The sequence below is a fragment of the Mycteria americana genome, chromosome 1, assembly GCF_035582795.1.
Source record: "Mycteria americana isolate JAX WOST 10 ecotype Jacksonville Zoo and Gardens chromosome 1, USCA_MyAme_1.0, whole genome shotgun sequence".
Taxonomy (NCBI): domain Eukaryota; kingdom Metazoa; phylum Chordata; class Aves; order Ciconiiformes; family Ciconiidae; genus Mycteria; species Mycteria americana.
In genome coordinates, this window is record NC_134365.1 from 168,960,622 (window position 1) to 168,986,932 (window position 26,311).

A 26,311-nucleotide genomic window follows, 5' to 3' on the forward strand; every position below is an offset into this window, starting at 1 on the left:
CTTTTACTTCATAAGAATAAATGTTCTATATCATCACAATCCGTGGTTTGATTCTAGTAGTTACATTGAGAAATTAGGATTGTCTTCCACCTTTTTTCCTCTTTTATGACAGAATTTCATGCCCCTTTGAAATAAAATGTGAGGCCATATGTGTGACTTCGTAAGCTCAATAATACTTGTCAAAAGACAAAAAAAAAAAAAAAAGGGGGGGGGGGGGAAATAATTTTAATAACCAACCTAAACCAGTCTGATAACCAACCTAAAACAAGCTAAAATAATATTCAGAATTCTTAAAATAGGGGATTATTTTTCTTCTTACACTTTTACCGCTTTGGTCAGCACTAACTCCTCAGATCATCATGCAGAAGGTTTCACTATCTAGCTAACAAAACAAAGGTCATATACTTATCCAAATGTTTTTTCTTTAAACAAGTTATCCTGGGTTTTCATATCAGAACCACATCTTCCTTTGTCAAGTCACATTCCCATCTACTTTTTCTTACTATAATTTTCCACAGGTGATATATCATTGTAGCCACTGAGTGGGAAATCCTACTTCCATTAAAGTCCTCATTCACAAATAGCCCTTTCAGGTGTGTTTCAGGGTAATTATGGACTAAAGAATATTATTTTGCACTCTGTATTCTTTTTTAAGGATTTCTCTTCAAAAATGCACTTTCTGAAGGTAATTCATGCCATTTAATTTTTTTCTCCAATAATGGAACTGATAATATATTTTTTCTACTGAAGATGAGAAAGTGAAGAGATTTAAATTAATTGTTCTGATTTTAGTGTAGACCCATAGAAAAAATCTTCATAACCAGTTATTAAGTGTGTGTAGAAACATAGAAGCAGCAGTACTATCAGCCTCAGAAATGGCAGCATCAGAATGTAAGCATACACAGACTGCTGAGACATTTCTATCAGCTATTTCTTACAAATCCAAGCAATTCCTGCTCATTTACTCATTTGTGGATGCTGCCTCTTTGTGGCAGAATGCCATGTAAAATGTACCTTTCCCATTAAGAACCTAATCCTACATTTGTATTGACACCTATGCAATCTCCTGTTTATGAGTTTAGAATCACAGAGAAAAAAATACATATACACATGAATGGACACATACTGTTTGCAGGACCTTCTCATTCAATCCTGAGTTAGCCTTTCTCTTAGTGAATGACAAAGCCAGTGAGGCTGAAAATTTTTTACTTATACTCATTTAACAACAGTGTGCCTCTACTGAGTTTAAATGGGAGGAGAACCAGGCCACTGGTTTCAGCAATAAAGGAGGTAATTCAAAATTAGGGCTCCAGAGCTGCACCTCAGGCAGCAATACTCATCTGTCTCTCTAGTGTCAATGGGAAGTCTGCAGGAGATCGAGAGCAGTGCACAGAATAGCCATGTGTTGTGTCTCTAGTGACAAAAGAACACTCCTCATATCTGCATTTCAAACTGAAATAACACTCCACTTACTAAAGTGTCCAAGCTAAATACAGTCATGCCTTTTTTTTTTTTTTTTTTCTTTTGCTCGGTGTGGGTGGCATAGAGGGAAGAACACATGCCAACAAAACATTTATCTTGAATTCCAAAGGACCAGTTATATAGCTTTGTTTTTGTAGAAAGTGACAGATTGTGCATGGATAGGAAAAGCAGAACTGAACAGAGCCCTTTTGCAATAAAAGATGTACTAGTGAGCAACTCTGCAAACAATACCAAACATTATAACCTAAAGAAGAAAGACAAAACCGCATATGAAATATCACTTACCCTGTTCCATATATTAAAGAACACTTCAGCAAGGAAACAAAATGTAAATATAAAACTATCTTATCCAATATGTTGGTGAAACACATATCCGTGTGTCACTCTCTGATCCATGTTATATATGCTGGTAATTACCGTATGTTGTGTTTTGAAAATAGACAACACATTATGCTTTGCCTAAAAATGTTAGATCTTTCTGATGAGCCATAATTGCTAGTAAAGAGAATCCAACGTACAAACAGATGATTTTGGCAAGAAATTTTAAACTTCAGATACTCAATACTTCATGTTCTTACATTTGAAATATTTATCAAGTGTTTATTCAGAAACTATTAAAAAATCACATGTGCTGGGATACATATGAGACATCAGTTGTCCCATATTACAGTGATGCTGTATTTATGAATATCCTTGCCATTGCCTGCTGCCCAAAGGGGTAAAGACATTGTATATAGATGTGTACAGTCCATCATTTGGTCTTTCAGGATGCCAGTAAACATGTGGACCTGTACAAGTGCAATCGTACGTGACTAAACAATCAGAAACTGGCTACAACAGTTTTAAAATCATTATATTTTGGTTAACTAATGAAAAAATTAAAAAAATAAAAAACCAAGCAAAAACTGACAAATCAAAAATTAAACACTTTTTTTTTCCTGCTGAAATGAATGCCTTCTACATGTCCCTCACTAGTTTGCCCAACCAGATGCCTGAGCAGGAGGTTGCTAAAAGGTACATTTTTAAATAGAGGAACATGATTTTTTCTATTGTGATCAGATTATATGTCCTAGATTGTCTGTTAAGATTTGGTCATAATTGGCATTATCTGTAGTGATTTATAAGGTCCTCCTGATACTACATCAGCTTTGGAAAAAAAGCTCTCAATGTAGTGCAACACTTTAAAGCAATCCACAGACTTTGGACCCCATCCTGAAAAAAGCAAAATAACACTTAAACATCCCAGTAGTTTTACTGGTAAGAGTAGTTCTGCATCCTCTACCTTAATCTTTTGGGCATTTGACTAACTTTGCTCAGTGAGTGAGTCTATGGGACTAAACACATTGGTAAAGTTTTTAATGTGCTTAAGTGCCTGCAGGATGAAGGCCTAAGCTGGGACTTCTTTCACAAGTAGAGATACTCAAGTGAGTAAGAATTTGCAGGATTAGGCCCTAAAATAGTGAAGGAAAGAGAAATGCTAATGTGCATATAAAAATAGGTGCTACAATAAAATATTTTTTTATATTTCATCAATAAGTTATTTTCACTAACCAGTTATGGATCATATATCTCTGCACTCTTTAATGATTTGTCCACATCTACAGTGATCCTTTTAAAGATCATAATATATTTTTTAATTCAAAAGTCCAGAAAGCATACAAACACATCCTTAAAAAAAGGAAACCTTGTATTAAAGTCGGGGTGTGCTAATCTCTCCATAAAAGCCATTTAGACTCACCCATGGCTAAAAAGGGAAAATGTGCGCTGTACTCTTCCACCAGAAAGAAAACAAAATTAAACAATGTCTGTACAAAAAAAAAAGTGACCATGACTTTTGTACTTGTAACCTGAATGTGACCTGACAAAACCCTCCTGCCACCTTCCCCAAGCACAAACGGGCACATGCACAATCCAGTGTTGTGCCCAGTTTACACAATAGGTGTTTTCCTAATTCCAAACACAGTAAAAGAAAAAAAAAAAAAAGAAGAAAAAAACACAACCGAAAAGAAAGTAAAATAAACAGCACACCCTTTCAGAATCATTCCCCGAAGCTGAAAAATCCTGTGCCAAGGCACTTCACCCTACAATAAAATGAATTAAAGGGGGCAAAAAGGAGGAGGGCGAGGTGGGGGGGAGGTCAGCATTTACGTTTCTTTGTTTTGCGTGTGGTTGTTAAATACAAATACTCTAGAGAAGGAGCTGCTATGGTTGGCGGGGGGGCGGCGGGGGGGGCTGTTTCTCAGAACTGGCTGAATGTGGTCTGTTTTTCCAGCACTTCGAGGTAGTCCGGCTCTGCGTTTAGTTTTGCTTTTAGCTCCAAGTACTCGTTCCTGTTGGGCTCTACATAGACAGTACTCGGGGGGCTGTAGAGCACCGTCTCCCGGAGCCTGCCGTCCCCCGGCCCCGGGTGCAAGTACTGGTGGGCACGCCTAAGGTCATAGTTGGGGGAGTAGGTGTAGGCGGCGGGGAGCTTGGGGTAGTCGGGGAGGGTGGAGCCGGGTGTGCCCAGCGTGGAGGAGGGGGAGTGTTTGTCGGGCTCCAAAATGCCCCGGTAAAAGCGATCGGCGTCTTGCACCGGGGAGAGCAGCTCCTCCCGCGGCTCGATGGTGCTCACGCTGTACGCGGGGCTGCGCACGGGCGCATCCTCCCCGCCGGGCGCCGGCGGCGGCGGGGGCGGCGGGGGCGGCGGCGCGCCCCCGCCGGGTTGCAGGGGGTGGCTGCTGTAGGTGACCTTGAGCTCGTGGAGGTCTTTGTAATCCTCGCCCGCGTTGCCCTCCCGGGAGCGGTAGATGGGGTTTTTGCACATGTGGCCCAGGGGGTGCGGGATGTACTCGTAGACGTGGCCGGCGGGGGTCTTCACTTTGGGCAGCGCCGCGCCCCCCCCGCCACCGCCCCCTCCGCCGCCGCCGCGGTGGGGCGGGTGCTGCTGGAGGTGGGGGTGGTGGTGGTGGTGGTGGTGGCCGCCGCTGTAGACGCTGTACTGCATGTTGAAGGAGCTCACGTCGGAGTTGTTGGCGCTGGCGTGGTCACCCTGGCCCTTCTTGCGCCGCTTCATCACCAGCACGAAGAGCCCCGCCGCCACGAAGACGGACATGATGAAGACGAGCAGCAGACTGAGGATGAGCACCGAGAGCGGCACCGAGGAGCTGCTGCCGCCGGCGCTGCCCGCGGGCGCAGAGCCGCCCGCCGCCGCCGTGCCGTTGAGGCGCACGGTGGAGGAGGAGGGGGTGGTCCTGGCCGGCAGCTGGCCCGGGGACGGCGTGGGCGTGGAGACGACGATGTCCGAGTAGTCGGGGCACAGCAGCTCCGCCCGGACGGCCCGCATGTCGCTCTGGGCAAACTTCTTAGGGGACTCGCAGATAACCTGGTCCACCAGGACACCGGTGTTGAGCTGCTCCAGCCACAGCTTCATGCCCACCACGTCGCAGGTGCAGTCCCAGGGGTTCTCGTGCAGGTCGATCTGCAGCAGGGATTTCAGCTGGTCCAGCACCCCGCTCACTGGCAGGTAGGAGAAGTGGTTGCTCCGCAGGCTCAGCCTGTAGAGAGACAGACGAGAAAAAATGTTCCCCGGCAAAGACCTCAGCAGATTGTTGTTCAAAAACAAGAGCTGAAGGTTGGGGACAGGTTCAAAGGTGCCTGCCTCTATCTCCCGAATGACGTTGTACTGCAGGAAGAGGTACTGCAGGCTTTGCAGCCCATAGAACAGCTCCGGGCTCAGCCGCTCGATCCGGTTCCCATTCAGGTACAGCCTTCGCAAATTAGTTAAATCCCCAAAAGCCCGGTCCTGAATGACCGAGATCCGATTATTGCCCAGGTGCAGCAAATCCAGACCAGTAGCATCCACAAAATCTGCCCTGCGTACCAGAGCAATGTAGTTTTCCGTCAGATACATCTTCTTGGGATTATAGGGTTTGGGCTGCAGTTCAGAAATGCTCTCAATCTTCCTCTCCTGACAATTGACATTGAGGCCCAGGTCAGAAATCTGCAAGTTGCAAGTGCAGGCAGTAGGACACTCCAAAGGCACCGGGGATTTGGTCTGGTAGGCAATGCTGGGGCCGTAGTTGCTGTATCCCAGGTCTTTTGAGGGCAGGCGGGAGGTGGGGCGCACCCTCGTCTTGTTGGGTTGGCGGGTCCCTTTGGGGGGCTTCAAGGGGGATTTGTAAACAGCTGAAGAAGAAGTGGCCACGGAGTTGACCGAAGCCGGGGTAGTGTGGAAATACCCTGTGGTGCTCAATGGTGTCTGCGGTCTCATTTCATAATCCGAGATGAGCCTCCTGGGGCAAAGCTCCTGCTTGGAGACTTCATCCAAGTCTCGACCATGTAAGCGGAAAGGGGTCTCACAAACCACATCTCCCACCAGAGCAGAGTAGGAGATACTGTCCAGCCAATCCTTTAGAGCAATCAACTCACAGGAACAATTCCAGGGGTTTTCCTCCAGCTGCAGCTCCACCACTTTATCCATGTGCTGCAAAAGGCCCACATAGGGCAACAGCTTCAACCGGTTACCCCTCAGGTCCAGGTGAGTTAAGGGCACAAAACGGAAAAGGTTGTTGGGCAAACTGGAGAGGAGGTTATCATTGAGAATCAGCACCTGCAGCAAATGCAGTTTGCTGAAGGCATTAGGTTCAATGATGCTAATATAATTATAATCGACCTGTAGGTATTCCAAACTCTCTAGCCCAAGGAAAGTGTCATCTCGTAAAAGTTCCAGCTTGTTGTTGTTCAGGTGCAGCCTCCTTAAACCTCTCAGACCATGAAAGGCCCCCGTTTCGATGTCTTGTATGTCATTGCTTCCCAGATGCAAAATGGAAGCCCCCGTGTAATTGACAAACTGGTTTGGGTACAGTCTGTTCAAAAGGTTACCAGACAACAAGAGGTGGTAGACAGGGAACCTTGGTGGACTGATCTCAAAAAGGCTGATGATCCCTCTGTTTTCACAGCTCACTGTTAAGATGCTGTCCTTCTCCTCACAAGGACATGCATTATCACAGATTTCCCCATAATACTCAATGCTTTCTGCCCACGAAAGGACTAGCGATGTTAAAGCAAATGCGATCGTCTGCAGCATCCAGATATGCATTTTTTTGTTGAGGTCCTGTTCCAAAGTTACTGTAGAGCAGCAAGCGTACATTTTATTTCCTGTAAGGGTAAGGAGAAAAAAAGAAAGCAGCATAATAGCACAGCCCCATAAAATTTAAAATGGACACAAAGTTTATATGTATCTTCAGTGGGGTAGAGAATGGATTGTTAATCAAACAAAAAAAACCCTCCTGTCACTTCTAATTCCCACACTTTCGAAAACTGGATGACATGCATTGATTAAAAGGTTGATGGGCAACTCCTAGTGAGTCAAATGACTGTGGTGTTTAAAAAGGTGAGGTCACAGTAGGAATTGTTCTGGTTCTGTTCCTGTGGGGTGCATTTCAATGCTTCCTTGGATTTCTTTTTCATGACCAGCCCCATAAATATACATAAAATGGCTGTCAGTTCAGTTTCATGGTTCTAATTTAAGAGAAAAGAAGCACCATTTTACGAGGTTTCCCACCTCCCCTATTACCCAGCTCCCCCTTCCCTTCAGAACCTCCCCAGTGAACAGCGCACCAAGGTCTTCCCCTCCTTCTACCTTGATTTTTAACCGGTGGTGGAAATGCCATGGTAAGAATCCAAAGAAAAATGCTCAGTGCTGAAAACGGCAGCTTAATGCAACAGAGAGAATACTGACACATTCTGCACATCACTCATTTCTTAAAACTGTTTTATGGGGATTTTTTTCTATCTATACATTTACAAAGCACACACCCACCCACACAGACATGCACACACACACACACACACACAAACCCCCTAGATGACTTCTGTGGTGGCATTCTTCAGTAATGAGATTAAATACATTAACCTCCTACTTCAGTGCGCTTAACAGCTCTCTTCAGTGAAAGAAATTTTGTATCTTTACACAAGTAAATAATTTTAATTGATATTATAATCCCCCCCCCCCCATGAGTTATATACAATGTAACAGAGCTGACTATCAAGCAAAGGTCTTCAGTTCTTACACAGACAGGCACAGACACACACACACCCCACACACACACTCTCTTAAGGAAATGTTTTAACCACTCACCCAAAATTTGTGAAAAATGTAAAACATGCGGATCATCTTCGGCGTCTCAGCCATATCTGACATATCGCTTATTCCCAACGTTCTGCAAAACTAGCCTGGTAGAAGTGGAGAGATCTAAATAGGTCTCATGGAAATATCTCATCGCCAACACTCCAAGCATCAGAGTTACTGATTATAAGCAGCGATGGCTGTCAGTACTCTTCATCCCTTAGGGGAGAAGACACCCAGGCTGATTAAAAGCCAAGGGGAGGTGGAAGGGAAACCCTACCATTGACCTACATCAGTAATTTAATACCCGAATTTCACCTAGCAGGAAACAAATCCTATTTCCATTCCTTCTTGCAGTCTTTCTGACTCCTTGTGGCTTTCTTCTACTTCTACTAGTCTAAAAGCAATATGAATAGGGAAAATAAATGCATTGTGTGTGTCGGTAGGGGAAGACTAATAAATCATCCAGGCTTAAATGCTGGGATCTTGGAGCAGGCTTGCATTTTCTATCGTCCACCTCAGAGCTCCAATCCTCATGCCACAACTCTGGTTTGGAGGAACGCATCCTAAAAAACGGGAAGTCTCAGTACTGCAAGACATCTCCTGTGGCATCAGGTTCAAGGCTGCAAATCTAGCACTTGCAGCAAAGGCAGTCATGCAGCAAGAAATCGGAAGTCTCGGCGAATCTCTCTCTGATTCTGACCAGACGTCAACTGGATCGGAATTACTCAAAGCAAAAGGCTTCACTGCATAAAGGCAGAAGAAATCTTACTCAAAGGCATGTATCTAGCATATTCTTTCTCAGCTCGATCAGATCCATTCATCCATTAACCGACAGTTCTTCGGAGGAAAAAAAAAAAAAGCCATTGAAAACCTGCCCGGTCAATGTTAAACTCCCAAGCATTTTACAACTTTAATTCAATTACGGTTAGTAAAGGAGGCAAATATAATATTCCCTCCCTCCTCCGTTCTCCCCTTCCCTGAAAAAAAAGGGGGGGAGAGGGGGATGGGAGGTAAAGAAAATAAAGTTGTAGCTGGCTATATGCAAGGTTGCAATCCCGCCCTGGAAACCCCTCTGTGATGACTGCGTGCTGCTGTTCTCCAGCTCCCTACAGAGGTTCATATGGGGGGGGGGGGGGGCGAAGAGGGGGAGGGGAGAAGAGGAAAGGGGTTGCATCGGGATTTTTCTTGTGTACGGTTTTTTCCCCGAAGAGTTCAACCCTTAGATTACCGCACTGCATATCCGGCTCGAAGCAGCTTTCAGTACCGCCGACAGCAGCAGCAAGCAAGCAGCCCCAGCCGGACACTGCCACCCAACTGAGCAGCACCCAGAGTTGGGAGAAATGGCTTTCCGGGGGGGGGGGACGGGGGAGGGGTTGGGGGTGGAAAGCAACAGCAAGGAAAGACCCGGCGGTGAAGGGGCGGGGGGGAGGAAGGAAGGGAGGAAGAAAAGAGAGAAAGAGAGCGCGAGAAAAGTCAACCCCGGTACTTACTTCGCCCGAAATCTCCAGGGCCCAAGCATGGTGGCAACCCATGAAGATGCCTACCCGCTGCGCGGGCGCTGCGCGGAGCCGCCGGGGCGGCGGCGGAGGCGAGTATCGCAGCAGCCGGGGCGGCTCGGTGCGGAGCGCACACAAACACCCCCCGCACGCAGGCGGCGCCGAGACACCAGCGCTCGCACAGGGGCGCGCACACACGCGCACACACACACACACACGCACACACACACACACGCACACACACGGTCACACAAGCGCGGGGCGCGCGCGCGCGTGCCCGGGCAGCCGCGGGGGCGCGCGCTCCGCGCGCGCACTCCGGCGCGCGCCCTCACGGCGGGGGCGGTGGCGGCCGGAGGAGCGCCGCGCTCTCCCCGCCGCCGCTGAGGGCAGCGGGAGGGGGGGCGGTGGGAGGGGAGGGAGGGCGGGGCGGCGGCGGGGGGGGGGGGGGGGCTGAGCGGATCGGGGGTGCGGGAAGGGGAGAGGCGGCGGGGGGTGGCGAGGGAGGCGGGAGGGAGGGGGCGGCGGGGGAGGGCCGCGGTCCGGGGCGGCGGGGAGGGTGTCCCCGGCTGACGGCGCGGCGGGCAGCCGGCCCCGCTCGGCGCCGCGCACCCCGCACGCACGGTCACACACCGCACACGCACACGCGCAGGCAGACACATGCCGATACGAGCGCCGCGCTCCCGCCCCCGCCCCCGCCACACCCCCACCCCACGCGCGGCGCGGCTGTACTCACACTTTCCCCGGCACGGGCCAACTTTCCCCGCGCTCCGCCGCCGCCCCGGACACCGCCTCCGCTCTCCCCCGCGCCCTCGGGTCGCAGTCCCGGGGCCCGGCGGCCCGCGGTAGGCAGCGGCGCGGCGGCGCAGCTGCCCCCGTCCTCTGCCTGCAGCGCCTGCTGGCTGTGGCCGGGCGGCGCGGAGCGGAGCGGGCGGCGGGAGCCGGTGGCCCGGCGGCCGCCGCTGCCGCTGCTCACTGTGCGGGAGCCTCCGCTGCATCCACGGAGACCGTGGGGAACTGGGGGGTCGCGGGGAGAGGAAACGGCGGGTTTCGCTACCCGCATCCTCCGGGACCGGAGGCGCGCGGTGTGTGTCGGGGTCGTTTATTTTATCCTTTCCCCTCTGCCCACTCCAGCCACGGGGCGCGGAGGGGGTCGGGATGCAGCAGCAACAACCACGCCGCTCCGCGGACGCCCCCCATCTCCGCCCGGCCCGCTCCCCGCGGCAGCGGGGGAGGCCGCGGTGCCGGCGGCGCGCCCGAGCGCTCCGGGCGGCCGCCGCCGCGGGGCCGCCTGGCCGCGGGCTGCCGCCACGGCGCGGTGCGGCGCCTCCCGCCGCCGCCAGGTGGCAGCGCAGGGCGGCGGATGGGCCGCGGGGCCCGGCGCGGGGCCGCGCCGCAGGCGCGCTGTCGCCGGCCGCGGGCAGCCCCGCAGGGCGGGCGGGCGCCGCGGGGCGACTGGCCTACCGGGGGGCGTCGGTGGCCGCGGCGGGGAGGGACGAAGTAGGCGACGCCGTGCTGACTGCGTTCTCTTTGTTGCCGGGTGGGAGAGCTGCCGGTATTCCGTTTGCATACGGAACATGGAGGGTTTTTTCTGCGCAAAGCTGGCTGTGGCGGTGGTGATGTTTTTTACGTTTAGCTTTAGGTTTTTATTTTCCGCGAAATTACGTATTTGGCTGATCTTCGAAAAACCCAGAAAAAGGTAATTTAATTGCACAGATGCAAAGATGCGCACACGTTCGCATTTGTGTATTCGTTACTGTTTGTGCTGTGTACATTTTAGTATGTAAATTGAATAGGTGTTATGCGTACAGGAACACATAAAGTACATTCCATGTGCACAGCACAGAGGTTGGAACCCCGCTTTAACTCCAGTGTAATGCTAGACATAGTCGTGCCTTCATGGGTTTGCTTGTGCGAGTCTAAACACTGAGGAGGGAAGACTACTCTGCATATGATATGTGAATTCATCACATGTATATCTTCAGCAGACCTCTATCACCTCGTATCTTAACATCCCAACATGCTAAACCCAGGCATGATTGTAAAGAACCACCTTTTTCTTAGTGCTCAGCCTTCCCCTAAAGGTGTATTCTTCTCTTTGCAAATATAAAAGGAGTGTGACTCAAATCCTCTTTCCCTAGGCCTGAAATACGCAAGATCTGGTGTTTGGATGGAAGACAACTTTCTTATATAAACAGGTAATATTCCTGACCTTGTAGAAGCTTTTGGAAAGCTGCTCAGTGGGACAAAGTACTTCCTTCTATTATTAAAGAATCTTTGACATTCCTGTTTTGATGCAAAACCAATTGATTCAGTGGAAGGTTTTCAATGGCTTTAGATTGAGCTCCAAGATACTACTTTTAGTCAGGAAAAGAATACCAAACCACACTGGGCACTTTTTTCCCCCCACATACACTCTTTAAAGCGTTTCTAATATTCCACATGAAATATATAATGATAGTGGAATAAAAAGAATTCACAGATAGTAAATAGGCATGTTACAGGAGTTTCTTATGACCTCACTATATTTTAAAAACATTCTTGTTTTGAATTAATAATTCTGTATTTTGAATGTATGGGATTTTATGTATATATGCTTGCATTTTTCAGGCCTGTCATATTTATAGCATCTGTCTGTGTTTCTATGCTATTTTTCTCTCTGACACACAAAATTAGACACACATAAATACTTTTTTATTCATAAGGGAGAAAGATATTTTAAATAACTTTGGCAGCTAGGCTGAGCTTAATTCTTTCAACAAAACCATTTTGGAAAAGTTGACATTTCATAAACCTGAAATCATGTTAAAAACTGTTATGTAAAAGTCAGTATTGTACATATCTTTCAGTTTAATTATTCTGGTCCTGTGCTAATGAGATATTAAAAAGTATAATGAATAGAAAATCTGATTTAATAAAATCTTACTTCCAAGTAGTTAGACTGCTAGATTATTTTAGTAGCACACACAAGGTTTAAATAGTTATTAGTGTAAAACTATCATGCTGCTGTTCCATTCATTCTTATTATGATTAACATTATATTTTTAGTAAAATACCTTAAAGTTCTGTAGAGTTTTGCAGAATATTTATTTCAATATGCATGACTAGCATGAGAGGGCACAGCTCTCTATTCCTTACTGAAATCAGTAAGGAATTAGACTCCATTTGAATGGAGTCTACATAATCTGAAAGTATTCCTTACAATGAAAAGTTATATCTGAATATTTGAACTGGAACTGTCATTATAAACCTGAGCACACGAACATCAAACAATAAATGCTGCTAAATTTATGAGAAATAAAGAGGTCTTTATTACTATAGTGTTTTATAGTAATAGTAATAGTAATAGTAATTACTATTACTACTTTTGCTAATTTGTCTTTCATCTGCCTTTCATTAAACCAGGAGATCCTAAAAACCTTTAAACTGAAAAACTCAGGAGGAAAGCTGGACATAACTCGTATAATCCTCATATGGAATACAAATAGAGGGACGTGAATGAGGATGGAACAACAGAAAAGATAGATAAACAAAAGGATATGATGAATACATGGATTATATCTACAACAACTTGTAGCTGTACAGGTCTACCCCCTTTCTATAGTACTTCAATCAATAAAAGTAGCAGGAACAGTTGATACAGCATGTGGACAATGTCAGACATTATGGGAAAACAGGAACCTGGAGGTACCCAAGTTGTCAGTGAAATATCTTGGAACTGAAGGATACAAACTGATTAGGAAAGACAAAAAAGGTGGTGAAATAATTTCATGTTAATGCACTAAAAACTGTTAAGAAGTAAAGACTGTTAAGCAATAGTGCAATAAAGAAGTTACATTTGAGGGTGAAGATGAGATAGTGTCTGCTTGAATGAAAATTATTGAGCAAAGGGTAGGAAAAAAGCCTCACGGAGATGCAATCTATTATGAGTCTGCTGGTACAGATTTGATCTGGATAATAATGCTTACAAATACAGGAAAAAAAGTAAAAATTGATATTGTGTGATTATGCAAATTTGTGTGATTTCTCACGGGCAAATATCAGGAAAAAAACTCAGCCAGTGATGTTGGGGATGATATGAATTTGAACATGATAGCTTCTAGGGAACAGACACTGAGCAAGCAAGAAGCAAGGATAACTTAGACTTAATTTTAGTGAATGATAGGATCTGCAGGAAAAACTGATGATAGAAAATAATCTTAGATCTGGTGGTTTTGAGCTTTTCTACTTCATATGAAGTTGCAAGACAGAAAAATGTGGAGGATCTGTAACTGCAGTCCAATGTTTCAGAAAAGCAAACTGAGAAACAAAAAAGTTTAGTGAGATAGTCTTGAGTGAGGAGCACCAGAATTAGAATTCAGATAAGGCATGATATTACTTTATGTAAAAAAATGCAAACACTATTGAATGTTTACATTGGGGGAGAGGGGGGGAAACAAAAAAAACCCCAAACAACAGGGATGAAAAAGAATTCCCAGAAGGTAAAAACTTTAAGCAAGTTATTAAGGGTAAGGATAAAACCTATAAAGAATAGAAAAGAGATATTGATTAGCAAGGAGAAATCTGCATCAATAATTAGAAGGTAAAAAACCAAACTGATAATGGTCAGAAACCTTATTAAACCAAAACTTGCCCAGAAAACTGAAACATAGTAAAAACTTCTTAAGCCACGTAAGTGAAATGAGAACTTAAGAAGTGGGATGGATGTTAAAGGATGGGGTGGACATTGAGAATAAAGTAGGCCTGAACTAAATAGTTACTGGAGAAGTTGCTTCTGTTTCTGGTAAGACTGTATATGTAAATTTTGATATATAATGAAAATAGGAATAAGGCAAGAGAAATCACATCATCAGCATATCTGGTACTGTGTGGCACAAGTATTTGGTCCAGAAAATTTCTGTCCTAGAGTACTGAAAGAATCAACACGTGAAATGCAAGTCCAGAAGTAAGCAAGTCCAAAATTTCCAAGAAGCTTAGACAAGGGGACAGTACCTAATGTTTAGAGGGGAGTTATCTGAATGGATGGAAGTCATTAGTGGAGTTTCTTGGTGACCAGTTTTGAGGCCAGTCCTTTTTAATATACTTAGCACTGATTTCAGGGTATTTGGTAAGTGGGTCTGGACAGAGTTTGTAGACCATACAAAACCAGCGGTCTTGCTGAGAACCAGATAGTTAGACAAGAAGACTTCTATATACACACATATATGTATATATACATGTATATATATACATATACATACCTACATGTATATATCTCTATATATGTGTCTGTGTTTGTATTGAGATACATATAGATGTAAATATATATACACTATATAAATATTTATAAATTTAATGTTACTGTCAATATTGTAACACATCAATATTTATAAATTTAATTAATGTGTATTTATGTATTGTTTTCTTTTGTCCGGGACTGATAGGAGTGGTGTGAAATTGAGTAATGCAATCTACAAAGTCATGAATGAAAACTTTCGCTATAAACTGGGAAGATCCAATTTTGTACAAAATTCTAAAAATCTGAAGGTAGTGGTCAATCAGAAAGTGACTATATGTTGCCATAATAAAAGAAGTACTGATATAAAGGGAAAAGAGAATGTGATTCTATGATGTATTAGGCAGGATTGTCCTAACAGGTGGGAAGGCGTTAATACTATTGTAAAAGACGTGCTTTTTCATGAGTTCCTGTTGTATTATGCATGGTTACAGTCATACATGCAAATTAGATCTTAAAATGAAATTTAAAAATCAGAAAGAAACTAGGGCAATTAGGGCATGGAAAATGTGTCTACAGAAGAGAGATTAAAAAAAAAAGGCATACATAGCCAAATAGATATTGAAAGGGCATGTGATTCTTTACAAATGCATTTTTATTTAAATACTAAAAAAGACAGAAAGTGTTTGAACTAAAGAGTGATGTTGGCATGCCATAAAATACCTATGTGTTGATTATATTTTAACATAACCTGGAAATGTGAAGAAATTTCCTGACCATCTGAGAAGTGAGATACTGGAAAGGTCTTCCAAATAGGAAATCAGGCCAATAAACCAAAGTTGTTTTAAGATAGAACTTGAAAAGCTTGCAGAAAATATTGTGTAATTGAATGGGACAGTTCCTGTTAGGAAAGTGACATTTGTGCCGAGTTGGGAAGGAAAGGGCTTTTTGAAGAAGATGGAATATGGTTGTTCTACATTCACACTGTATCTGTTCTCTGCCTGAGGGCTTACTGCAGGCTCTCAGGTCAGGAAGGATGTTTTCTCTCCTTATTGTATGATTTAGATTCTGAGTTCTGTTAATTTCTTTCTTTCTTTTGTTCTCCTTTGTAAAGTGGGACATGTTTTAATTCCTAGAACATTCTTCAAACAATTTCTAGCATATTTCCTCCTACTGCAGGGGCCTCAGTAGACCATTGGCAGTGCCCTTGTTCCCCTTCTTCCCCGCTTTTTTCTTCTTCCCCAAGGAACATTAGCAGTCTGGCTTTTGGTCTTTGGTCTGCGAAATAAAAGGGTTTTGAGTCAGTATTGGAAAGTGGGTAGTACCATCTAGAGTAAAAGTTCTCTAGACCTTTTTTTTTTTTAACTACATATCTAGTGTATGGTAACCCACAACTGTGAGGATGTAGAAATTTAGATAGTCCCTTCCAGCTCTGTGTTCCTATGCTTCCTATTACTACTTCTTATGAAAATCATATTCAACTCAGTTCCATTCTCCCAAAAATACGAGCTAAACTTTCAGCATTTTCAATAGGACATGGCATGGATTAAGTGACATATAGGAAAAAATCTCTCTAATGATGTTCTGTCATTATACAATGACAGAACAAAATGTTCTGTCATTATACATTAGATCTGACTTTTCATCTCTCTTATCTCCTTGCTATACTTAGGATTATCAAATAATTAAAATTATATTGCATAAAATATGTCTAATATTAGGTACCTAAATCTATCCATAATAACTGAAATAAAAGGATTCTGATCTCATGTGGACCTGAACACATCCTCTGGGGTAGCTTCTTAGTTTTTCTGATGGAAATTGTAGGATAGGAATTATACAGAGGTTTATTCATATTCTTACACACAGGGGTAACCCTAAGGTACAAATCTATTAGGTTATTCTTCTTTTCTTTCTGCTTTAATTTTCTTACAGGAAGTAAAACATTTAACAGGAGAAACTCAGAGAATTACCAAGTGTTTTCTGTCTTAATGGTTAAAACATTCAATAGAAGGAGCTGGGTTAAAATTTTTACTCCAAATTAGTTAATAGAAATTTGAATATGGTGAGTATACTACCCCTCAGACATAGAGGCTGACCTATCTTGTTCCTGTTCACTTTGGGGGAGTTAAGCATCCCATGAGAATTTCTATTGAACTGTTCCTCACAAGCAAACCAAGCAGGGGAAGTCAGAAATTGAAAATCAGTGATTATGTAAAAATTAGACTTCTAAGTGGCTCAGTAGTAACAGCACTAATGTGATTCCTAATGTCTGTGAAAAAAATTGCTGTCTAGTTAAATATTATTGGCAATAAAATACAGAGCAAGGAATGTAGATCCTTGAGGTCCATGAAGGTACCTAGCAAGAACTTTGGCAGTCTCAATGGTTTCTGAATACTGGATCTAGACACTGTAAATGATAAGTAGGAGCATATATATATTTTTGTAAACTTATCCCTGTGTGACTATAAGTGGATACAGGTGCTTAGCTTTATGTTTTATCATTTGAATAATTTTGCCTGAGAATAATCAGGTTTTTTACTTTTTTGAAAGTGTTATTTAAGACAACCTATCTGCACGCACAGTAATTTATAAAAATTTTTTAAAAAAGTGTACCCTCAATTTGATCTCTAAAAACCAAATCCAGTCTTATGGTTTTCTACATCATATGTTTAAACATATATTTACAAAATATAAACATAATACATGTTAGTTTCACATATTTATATACATGCATTCACTTAATACCATAGAATAGGCTGCTTCTTAATGAGACAGTCTGGTCTTTATTTAGGCTAAATATGAAGCTGTATTTACACACTGATAATTAAAAATCAATCTATTATTTAACCATTCTGCCTAATAGGCACTATAACTATGTTATGTTGCATTAAAAGGAAGTGAGGAATATTTTGTTTTTCTTTGTTTTGTTTTTTAAGTAAGTGGAATCACTCCAGTAAAAGTGCAGAAGCCTTACAATGAACTGAAGTTGCATGTTCTGGCTGTTCAGCATAATCTGGATTTCATACCAGTGGTGACTCCTCCACATCTTCTGACTGGGGAGTTTTCATCGATTGCTGCCACTAGGTGTCCCTATATGCATCTGTGTGCAGAAAAATGCTTAATGGAAACATTAACTGAAGGAGAAGAAGAAGAGAAATTGAGCAGGAGGAGTAGAAAACATGATAGTAAACTTTCTTTGTGATTTGTAGAGTTCTATTTGACAACTGTCTTGCACATTACTGAAGAGGACATATTAATAGATTAATGATTGTGCAGTTAGATTTCAAAACAAACTTTAAAAAACCCTGGATATTAATGTGGTCTTAGAGTGGGCTTTTTGATATTACGTAGTTATATATATAAAATTGGATAAAATCTTCTAAAAAAAGTCAGTCCAAGTTTTCTATTTGGTAAATTTATTATAATTTTAAAATTATTCATACAGTTTGGTATAAAAATGGATTTTCACATAGTAAACCTTTTAAATTAATGATATATGTCTAAGAATGATGAAGAAACGTGTATTGTGATTAGCTTCTTTAGAACATCCTGATAAATGGGATGTTTCAAGAATTAAAGGCCTTTGAAGGATTGTACAGCCATCTAACCCTTACAATTAATGTTTAAGTAGATCACTAGTAATATAAAATAATTTGGTTTATACCATAATTCTTTTCATAATCAAGTTGTTATTAAATGTTATGCAAACGTTCTTCTAGTGGGCCAGTTGTTTAATCAAAGTCAGCAGCCATTATGACATGAGAGCTTTTATTATTATTATTATTATTATTATTATTATTATTATTATTATAAAAAGGAAAAATGCAAAGAGGTGTGAAGATATATTCTTTCAGTTATAATAAGCCAGATACTTGAACAGAAACCTCAGAGGATTAAATAATTACTTCCTGTAACATCAAAAGGCAGCATGTACAACATTGAGAGCTGGATTATAATTATATTGTCTGGAAACTGGGAATTCTTGAGCAGTGCCTTCTCTTTTTCAAAATACAGACCTTTACTTAAAAAACAAACAAACAAACAAACAAACAAGCTGTCACCCTTCTCAATAGTATTCAAAACACGACCACAGAAAAGCTGCTTTTCTGAACCTGCAGTCAGTAATCCTGAAACTGTAATTCTGAGTTTACTTGTTTTGAACTTGTAGAGAACAATAATTCTCTTTTGGAGATGTCAGCACTGTTAAACATTTTACTGTTGAACACTGTATCACACATAGTCTAAGAATTTGGGATTAGAGAAAGAGGTTTTATTTTAAAGGTATTTACTAACAACATAATTTTGTTGGAATATCTCTACTGGTTTTAAGAGAGTCATGGTCTTGATTTAAAATTTGAGTCCACAGTCTTTTAACCCAAAGGTGAGAGAGTTACAAGTCCACTGCACTGAAAACTCATGAATTGATGAATGCATTCATGGACCATAGCCTGTTATTCTTAGTCAGCCTTGTCTACTTCATGTTACTGGTTCTTCTTTGGAAGTAAACTGACTGAAAGTCGAAGTGAAAGCAACTTGTATCAAAACAGATATGATAATCTGGTATTTGGTTTGGATTTTCACTTATCTATTTTAAATTAAATTAAATTTAAATATATCTGGTTAGTTTGCAAGACTGAGTGTTGGCAGATCAAGAAAGCTATGAGACAAATTTATTAGAAAACTGAAAATCTGTCTTTAAAGATATTGTGCTGTGGTCTCATATTCTTTGAACCACCGGCTGGGATCAGGCTAGCTTAAACATCTTTATTGATTACAATTTTTATGGTAATGCATAAAAAGAGAAGTGGTATGTAAGGACTGGCCTGCTCTTTCTTTACTCTGTTAACGTACTAATTGCTGTAACTGATAATCAGTTTAAAATTTCTATACAATAGGCAATGGAAGGAGGAGGACTAGTGCTTTACCATTCAAAATGAAGAAATAGAACATGATTTGTGAGCAAGGGATTTTAACCATTATTATAGGCCAGTGGAAAACACAAGTAAGAATCTGCTTGTGTTTTATTATCAGTAAAATAACTGAATAATACCAGTGTTTTATTAGTTTACTGGTGAACTTATTAGTTTAAGTGAAAAACGGTAGTGATATATGTAAGAAAAGCTTCTATATTGCATGTATGATCTATATAAAGTATACAGATATCTTGTAAGACACTAAAAATATAGTACATTGAATAAAAATAAAAAAAGTCATAATAACTATATGATATCCCTTAGTTAAGAATACCAAAATGCCCTGCAAACATTGTTTAGTCTTATTCTATTGCTAGTTATAATATACCAAGCACCCTTTCACACTCTCTGTTAAAGAGAAATATAGAGTTACAGTCTTCAGAGGAAAAAAATGCTGACAAGCAGTTTATTTCTGCATAGAAGTGGTATCAATGTAGATCTACTGTAGTTTCAGCTCTGGATTTCTATACATGTTCCTGTGGAACATGAGCATCCTACAAAGCTTAAGTACAAAGCCACATGGTATTTACTGTGTTTATTGCTACTGTGGTGATACCTAGTAGTTGCAAATGGCATCTGGATTCTCCATTAGAGATATCTAATCAGATAGTATCAATACATATTGCCATATTACAACTTATGACTTAGAGAAAAATCAGTTGGAGTGAGGGTGTCAGTCCTCTTGAAATCCCGTGGTAACTGAATAGTGTGAAGTTACTTAACTGTACTTGGCTACCTGGAAATTTGCAGACAAAGTAGAAAAAGCAGATGAAGGAGAGGTGAAAGGAAATATTATCCTCAGTCTTGATTTGAGATCAGTTAACTGAAACGTTACATATGGAATATGGAATACTTTATTGAATGAATTCAGTTCGCTTTTCAGAGCTCCCTCTCCAATATCTCATCCGGAAAATGAATCTAACTCTTAATATAGTAAAATGTTGGAAATGTTTAATGTCATTTTATGTCTTGCTTCAATCCATTTTTTTAATGCAAATGTATTGCTGAAATGGATGGCAACAGAGAAGTTTAATAAATAACAGTATCAGTACCTAAATCATGAAGTCTATCTTGCCTAAGATAAACTTTAGCATTTTGAAGCCTATGTAGGTTCTGCAAGCTTCAACCTTTGTTAGGAAGCTGTCTTCCTTTACAAAATGTTACCTACTTCTGAAATGGATCTACAGAGTGTTAAATGAAATTAATTCCTTCCGCTTGAATGATTTTCAAACTATTGTAGAAAAGTCAAGAAATATTTTACTTAGCTTTATAAAATAAAACATACTTTTTAAAGGCAGACAGGTACCGTGTTTTGAAATAGTCTTACTAGGCAACCATGCATGGTGTCTAAATGAGGGCCAATTCATCTTAAATACTGTCCTATAGACAATTATGTGAGATGAGCATCTCCAAACGATGATTCTACTTATGTGACCTGAAGTCTGCTCTAAATACATGTCCCTCTCTACTGATCATGGGAACATAATGCATTTAGCTTAGTGCCTGAGCTGATACCTAAAATCAAGTGGGCTTAATACATACTTGGTGAATGGTCAGTCAATGTATTAAAACCAGAGATACCTAAATATAACTGTAAAGAGTTTAACATATATTTATCCTTTATGTCATCTGTAGTCTTATTGACCTGGGTGGACTTTTTGGGAAATATAGTGCTACTAAACATGAGGCAGATACTGTATCAACATTCAGACTTGCATTAGCAAAAGTACTTTAAAAAACTTAGTAATACAGGAAACATCTTAAGTTCTCTTTCAAAAAATAGTTCACATGGTTGCTAGAAAGTGCACATGAAAATTTCTGTATGATCAAGTTCATTTTATGTAGTTATATCTATAATGATACATATTTCTCATTTGTTATTCTGTTAAATTTATGTGGATGAACATACGGATTGTGGAACATTGCTGTTAGCATTAATGATGTGATAGCAGACCTGTGTAGCCAGGAGTGGGGATTTTTGTTTGTTTCCTTTTTTGCTATTATAGATGGATTAAAATGTCATGTGGATGCCATAATAAGAAAACAATTTCCTTGCTTTGTGATTATGTTTTCTTATCATAGCAATTACTATTTAGTCAACAACTTATGTTTAATGAAAAGAGTTTTCTGTTAATTCATATTTTATTTTCTTTCATTACATATTCCATTGTTCTTAATAATATCTAAACCTGCATTTTTTTGTTTGCATACAGTTAATAGAGCTCAATGGTTAACCTCCACATCCAAGATAAAATGGAATAAGTGTCTTTGTTATGCTGAAAGGAAAGTATTAAAAAAACATAAAAATGCTGTCATCAGTCTCGCCAATGAAATTTGCAGATTTGGCTGGATAACCAGAACAATGACTGCCACGTGATTTATCAGTAATGACTGCTGACTGCCACATAATTTAATTTGCTACACTAACACCCAAAATGCTACTATAAAACATACATAGTTCATTTTCTATTTCTGCTTTTGACAAAAACTGATTTAATTGACTTGCGTGTCCCATATGTATCTTCACTCCAAATTCTTAGCTGAAAGAATCTAGTACTATCATGAAAAACCTTCTCACCCTTGTAGATATCACAAGTATGTAATCCCTAGTCATTCATCATGTGCTGCTCCTTACAATATACTCTTTCAAATAAAAAGTGTATTTTTAAATATCATATTTATTACTTATGTAGAGTAAGAAGTAATAAATATTTTCATCCTGAAAAAAAACCTTTGTATCATGGATTCGTGTTGCATTATCATATAGTTGTTGAACAGTAAATTAATAATCTCTTATGTTTATTTAGTATATACTGTTTTGATGTGCCTCTATCTGATTTTGGTTTACTTTTCTAATCTTCATTAAACTGCAGTTATGATTTTAAAAATTTTATTAATACTTTCAGATTTTGAGGCATAACCATATTACTACAATTTCTTTTTCTTTTATTTTTATAAGCAAATTATCTTTGCAGATTTTCCTAACTTACATAAATCTTGTTTCATTCTGGACCAAATTCTAACATTATGGGTAGCATTTAACTCCACTGATACTATTAGTCCAGAAAAATGGAAGCCCCAGTAACAAAATATGTGAACAGAGAGACTTCACTTTTTTTTTTTTTTTGTACTTCTGCTTCGAAAGTTCATATTTTTACTCTTTCAAAGTAGGTGTAATAGGTGACATTCACCCCATTTCCCATGATAATATGCCTGGCATATGTGCAGGTTAAGATTGAAACCTGAACTACCTATAGGTTCTTCACTCACAAGTCTGTTCCCCTTTCTGAGTTCTACCTTGCAGATGTCAGTAGACAGCCAAACCAGTAATACAGAACTTTTAAACTGTTCCAAGATAAGTAAAATCTTTTTTTTTCCAAATTATTTTATCATTATTTATTATAAAATTTTCTTTTTCTTTTTGCAAGTAGGGATAAAATTGGTATGCCTGAAATATACTCAGAATCACAGAATCGTATAGGTTGGAAAAGACCTTTAAGATCATCAAGACCAACCGTAAACCTAACACTGCCAAGACCACTACTACACCATGTCCCTAAGCACCTCATCCAAACGTCTTTTAAATACCTCCAGGGATGGCGACTCAACCACTTCCCTGGGCAGCCTGTTCCAATGCCTGATAACCCTTTCAGTGAAGTAAAATTTCCTAATATCCAGTCTAAACCTCCCCTGGTGCAACTTGAGGCCATTGCCTCTCGTCCTATCACTTGTTACCTGGGAGAAGAGACCGACCCCCACCTCTCTACAGCCTCCTTTCAGGTAGTTGGAGAGAGCGATAAGGTCTCCCCTCAGCCTCCTTTTCTCCAGGCTAGACAACCCCGGTTCCCTTAGTCGCTCCTCATCAGACTTGTTCTCCAGACCCTTCACCAGCTTCGTTGCCCTTCTCTGGACACGCTCCAGCTCCTCGATGTCTCTTTGTAGTGGGGGGCCCAAAACTGAACACAGGATTTGAGGTGCGGCCTCACCAGTGCCGAGTACAGGGGCATGATCAGTTCCCTATTCATAAGAAATAGCTTTGGAGATGCCATGCAGTTTTGCTTCATCATTTGCACAACCGCAAAAGTTATTTATTAGCTTGAATACTCTTCCACTACAGATAGAATCCTTTCAATAGTTTTAATGAATGAAAATGTTAATTAAAGCTGTTAATTTACAAGCCAAAGCTTTAAAGAGTGTTTGCTTAGACATCTGACATGTACATTAGATAAATTAGCACCTGAGAAAATGCATCACGTGGTGTTTATTATTATCTTTGTTGTTTACTCTTTTTTACAGAAGATTCAGCAAAATTTGTTGATAACAACAGATTACAAAGTTAAAACTTCAATGAACTAAGAAATACATTAAATAATAACTTGAGTTAAACCTGTGGATAAGTTCAGGTACTTGCATACTAAAAGGGGACTGAGATGGACTTCAGGTAAATCGAAATATAATTCCAAACAGTTCCACTCAGAAGAGCCCTTCTGTGACACCTAACCCTGACGAGACAAGAAATTGCTCCTGTGGGAGACTAGCTGTTCTTACTGGCAAATTTCAAGCACAGCAAATAGGTACTGGAGCCTGCTTTAACGGAGGCTTATTTGCTCTAGGCTTCCTCTGTACTTAATGATAAACAGGTGTTAAAAGCCTCCTTAAGAACTGAATCACCCTCTCAAGATAGTTATTTCTTTCAGTTGACTATGTCCTTTTGTCCCTCAGGAAAAGTAGGGATCTAAGATAATTTAAAGGCTCATTTAAGTGCTGACAGCTAGATGGGAGAAACTCAGGTTCAATAATCTTTTTTTGTCTATGCCAGAACTCACTAAAAATGAGTAAGCATCCATGCTGCTAACCTCAGTTTTGGAAATTAAGAGAAGCAGCTTACATGAAAGATCTACACTATTATGTTAGGTTCTTTAAAGGTTAGTAATGAGAAATCTGAGTTTGAGGTTGTGTCTGTGGGAAGTCTTTAATCATAAAACAGATGAATTAACAAATCTGAGGGACAAAAGATTCTGAGACAGACAAAAATTATGTTTGACTGAGTCAGACCACTAACAGAAATCTTTTTTATTAACCTGTATCAAAATGATGTGTTATAATTCAGTACAAGCCTGTTCAAGAGTTAATTAGCCTTACATTTCCCCTTCACATCTCCCAAAAGACAGACAGTGCACGTGAGAAATTCACAGTTGGTTGCTGAGATGTTGTAGGTCTTAAAAGCAACTCATTACTTCAAATCTGTGCATTGCTCTGCTCATTTTTTTCCAGTGCTGTTTTTTGACCTACTAACTTTTCTGTAGTCCATTTGGTTTTTGAGCATGGAGAATCAGAAGCCATCTTTTGTCAAATACTCAACAACGCTCTTTAGCATGAGTGACGTGCACTACTTGCATGTATCATCTACATCCTAGTATCTACCACAGAAAGGTCTTGTAAGAGTTCTTTCCTTGTCATATCCTTCAACATATATGCTCCAACAAGAAAGTTATAGCCATTATAATACTTATACCAATTCAGAGAGTGAGGAATATCTCCTCTCTCCAGCCTTAACATTATGACACATCACAGCTACGTTGTCCTGACCTCAACCATCAACAACTTAAGCAGATAATGACACTTATACTGATACTGAGGATGTTGGAAATACCTTATGTTAGGTTAACTCTACATTTTTATCAGATATAAACCTGTTTTTTGAAAAGCAGCTAAAAACAACTGCCATATGAAGGCACTGTCTTTAGTACCAGCCCACAGCATTTTCAGTCTAAATGCAATAAGCTAATATCAAAGATCTTTGCCTAGAGAATTCTGGGGCTTTTTTTGATACTTTACAATATTCTGAAAACTGCTAACAGGGATTTTACTTTGTTTCTTCTTGTTATTCTGTTGTTGCTAGTCTGTTGATTGTGGCATTGTTCTGGTTTCTTTATAACACATCTAATATGATATGATTCTGCCACAAATCCTATATTTATTTTATTATATAAAATGTATTTTCTATGCTTAAGTTAATATCTTGAGTTTTTTTCATGTATTTGTTTCTTTTCAACTCTGTGTCTCTGAACACCAGTGCAATTTGATACCAAATTATTGATTTTACAGATCATTAAAACCAGAGTATTTGGCTCAGCTGTCGCAAATATGTCATTCAAGGAACATTCTGGGAAGAGTATACCCCTCACAGCATGCTATTTTATTGTAAACTGTGGTGAGACTACTCCTTTCATACAGAAGTTCAGTGATAAGAAATTTTGACCAAGGAACTTGATAACATGAGCTTAACAGTCTCTTCAAATTGACAGGTTTCAAAATCACTTCTTCCCAGTCAGAAGAAGCTCTGAGCTAGGAGGCTAGGCTTTTATATTCTATGAAGCCATTTATGGATCTAAACTTTTAATATTTTTACTCTGTTTCATTTGGCTTGTTTACACATCCTTTTTTCATTTATAGTAGTCAGTTAATAATCTTTCAAATGATGTGAGCAACCATAGCCTGGCATTCCACTCCAGGAATCCCTTTTTAGTCACTGACTGTAATATTCAATTTGATCATATAATAGTTCGGCATGACCTTTTCAAACTGTAAATGAACAAGAGCAGGGTTACTTTTTCAGTGATTCAAATTAACCAACATAAAAAGAGCTGTATGAAGCTGCAATGCTTAGTATAGTGGTTATCAATGCTGGCTAGATCCTCCACACACCGACAACACTTTTAAAAAGTTATAGTTTCCTTTGGTGACTTTTTCACCAAAGATGTGAAGTGACTCAGTAACTGAAGGTCAACGCTTGCAGTTATGTTTTCAAGTTTAAAAAATATATTTGTAAACAGCACAAAGTTTACAAAGATCTGGAAAAGATAACTTTGCAATCAGGGAAAAAAAATCCTCTTCAGTTTTATCAGGATGTAATGTGCAGATATTATTTTCTTTCCTTCCACCCCACATGCCTATCTTACTTTTTCAGTGGAGAATAAATGATCATAATTACCAGACTCTTGAATATTCTCATGTAAATAGGAACCAATTC

General features: G+C 40.6%; 1 protein-coding gene across 1 annotated transcript; it reads right to left on the reverse strand.

The window, feature by feature from the left end:
• Positions 1-3,721: 3,721 nt before the first annotated feature.
• Positions 3,722-6,613, reverse strand: SLITRK5 (SLIT and NTRK like family member 5). Its single transcript, XM_075491968.1, has one exon. The coding sequence runs from the start codon at positions 6,611-6,613 to the stop codon at positions 3,722-3,724; it is 2,892 nt and encodes a 963-aa protein (XP_075348083.1).
• Between the last annotated feature and the right edge of the window lie 19,698 nt (positions 6,614-26,311).

Excerpts from the sequence above, each read along its gene's own strand:
- SLITRK5 (XM_075491968.1), bottom strand. The coding sequence starts at position 6,613 with ATGTACGCTTGCTGCTCTACAGTAACTTTGGAACAGGACCTCAACAAA.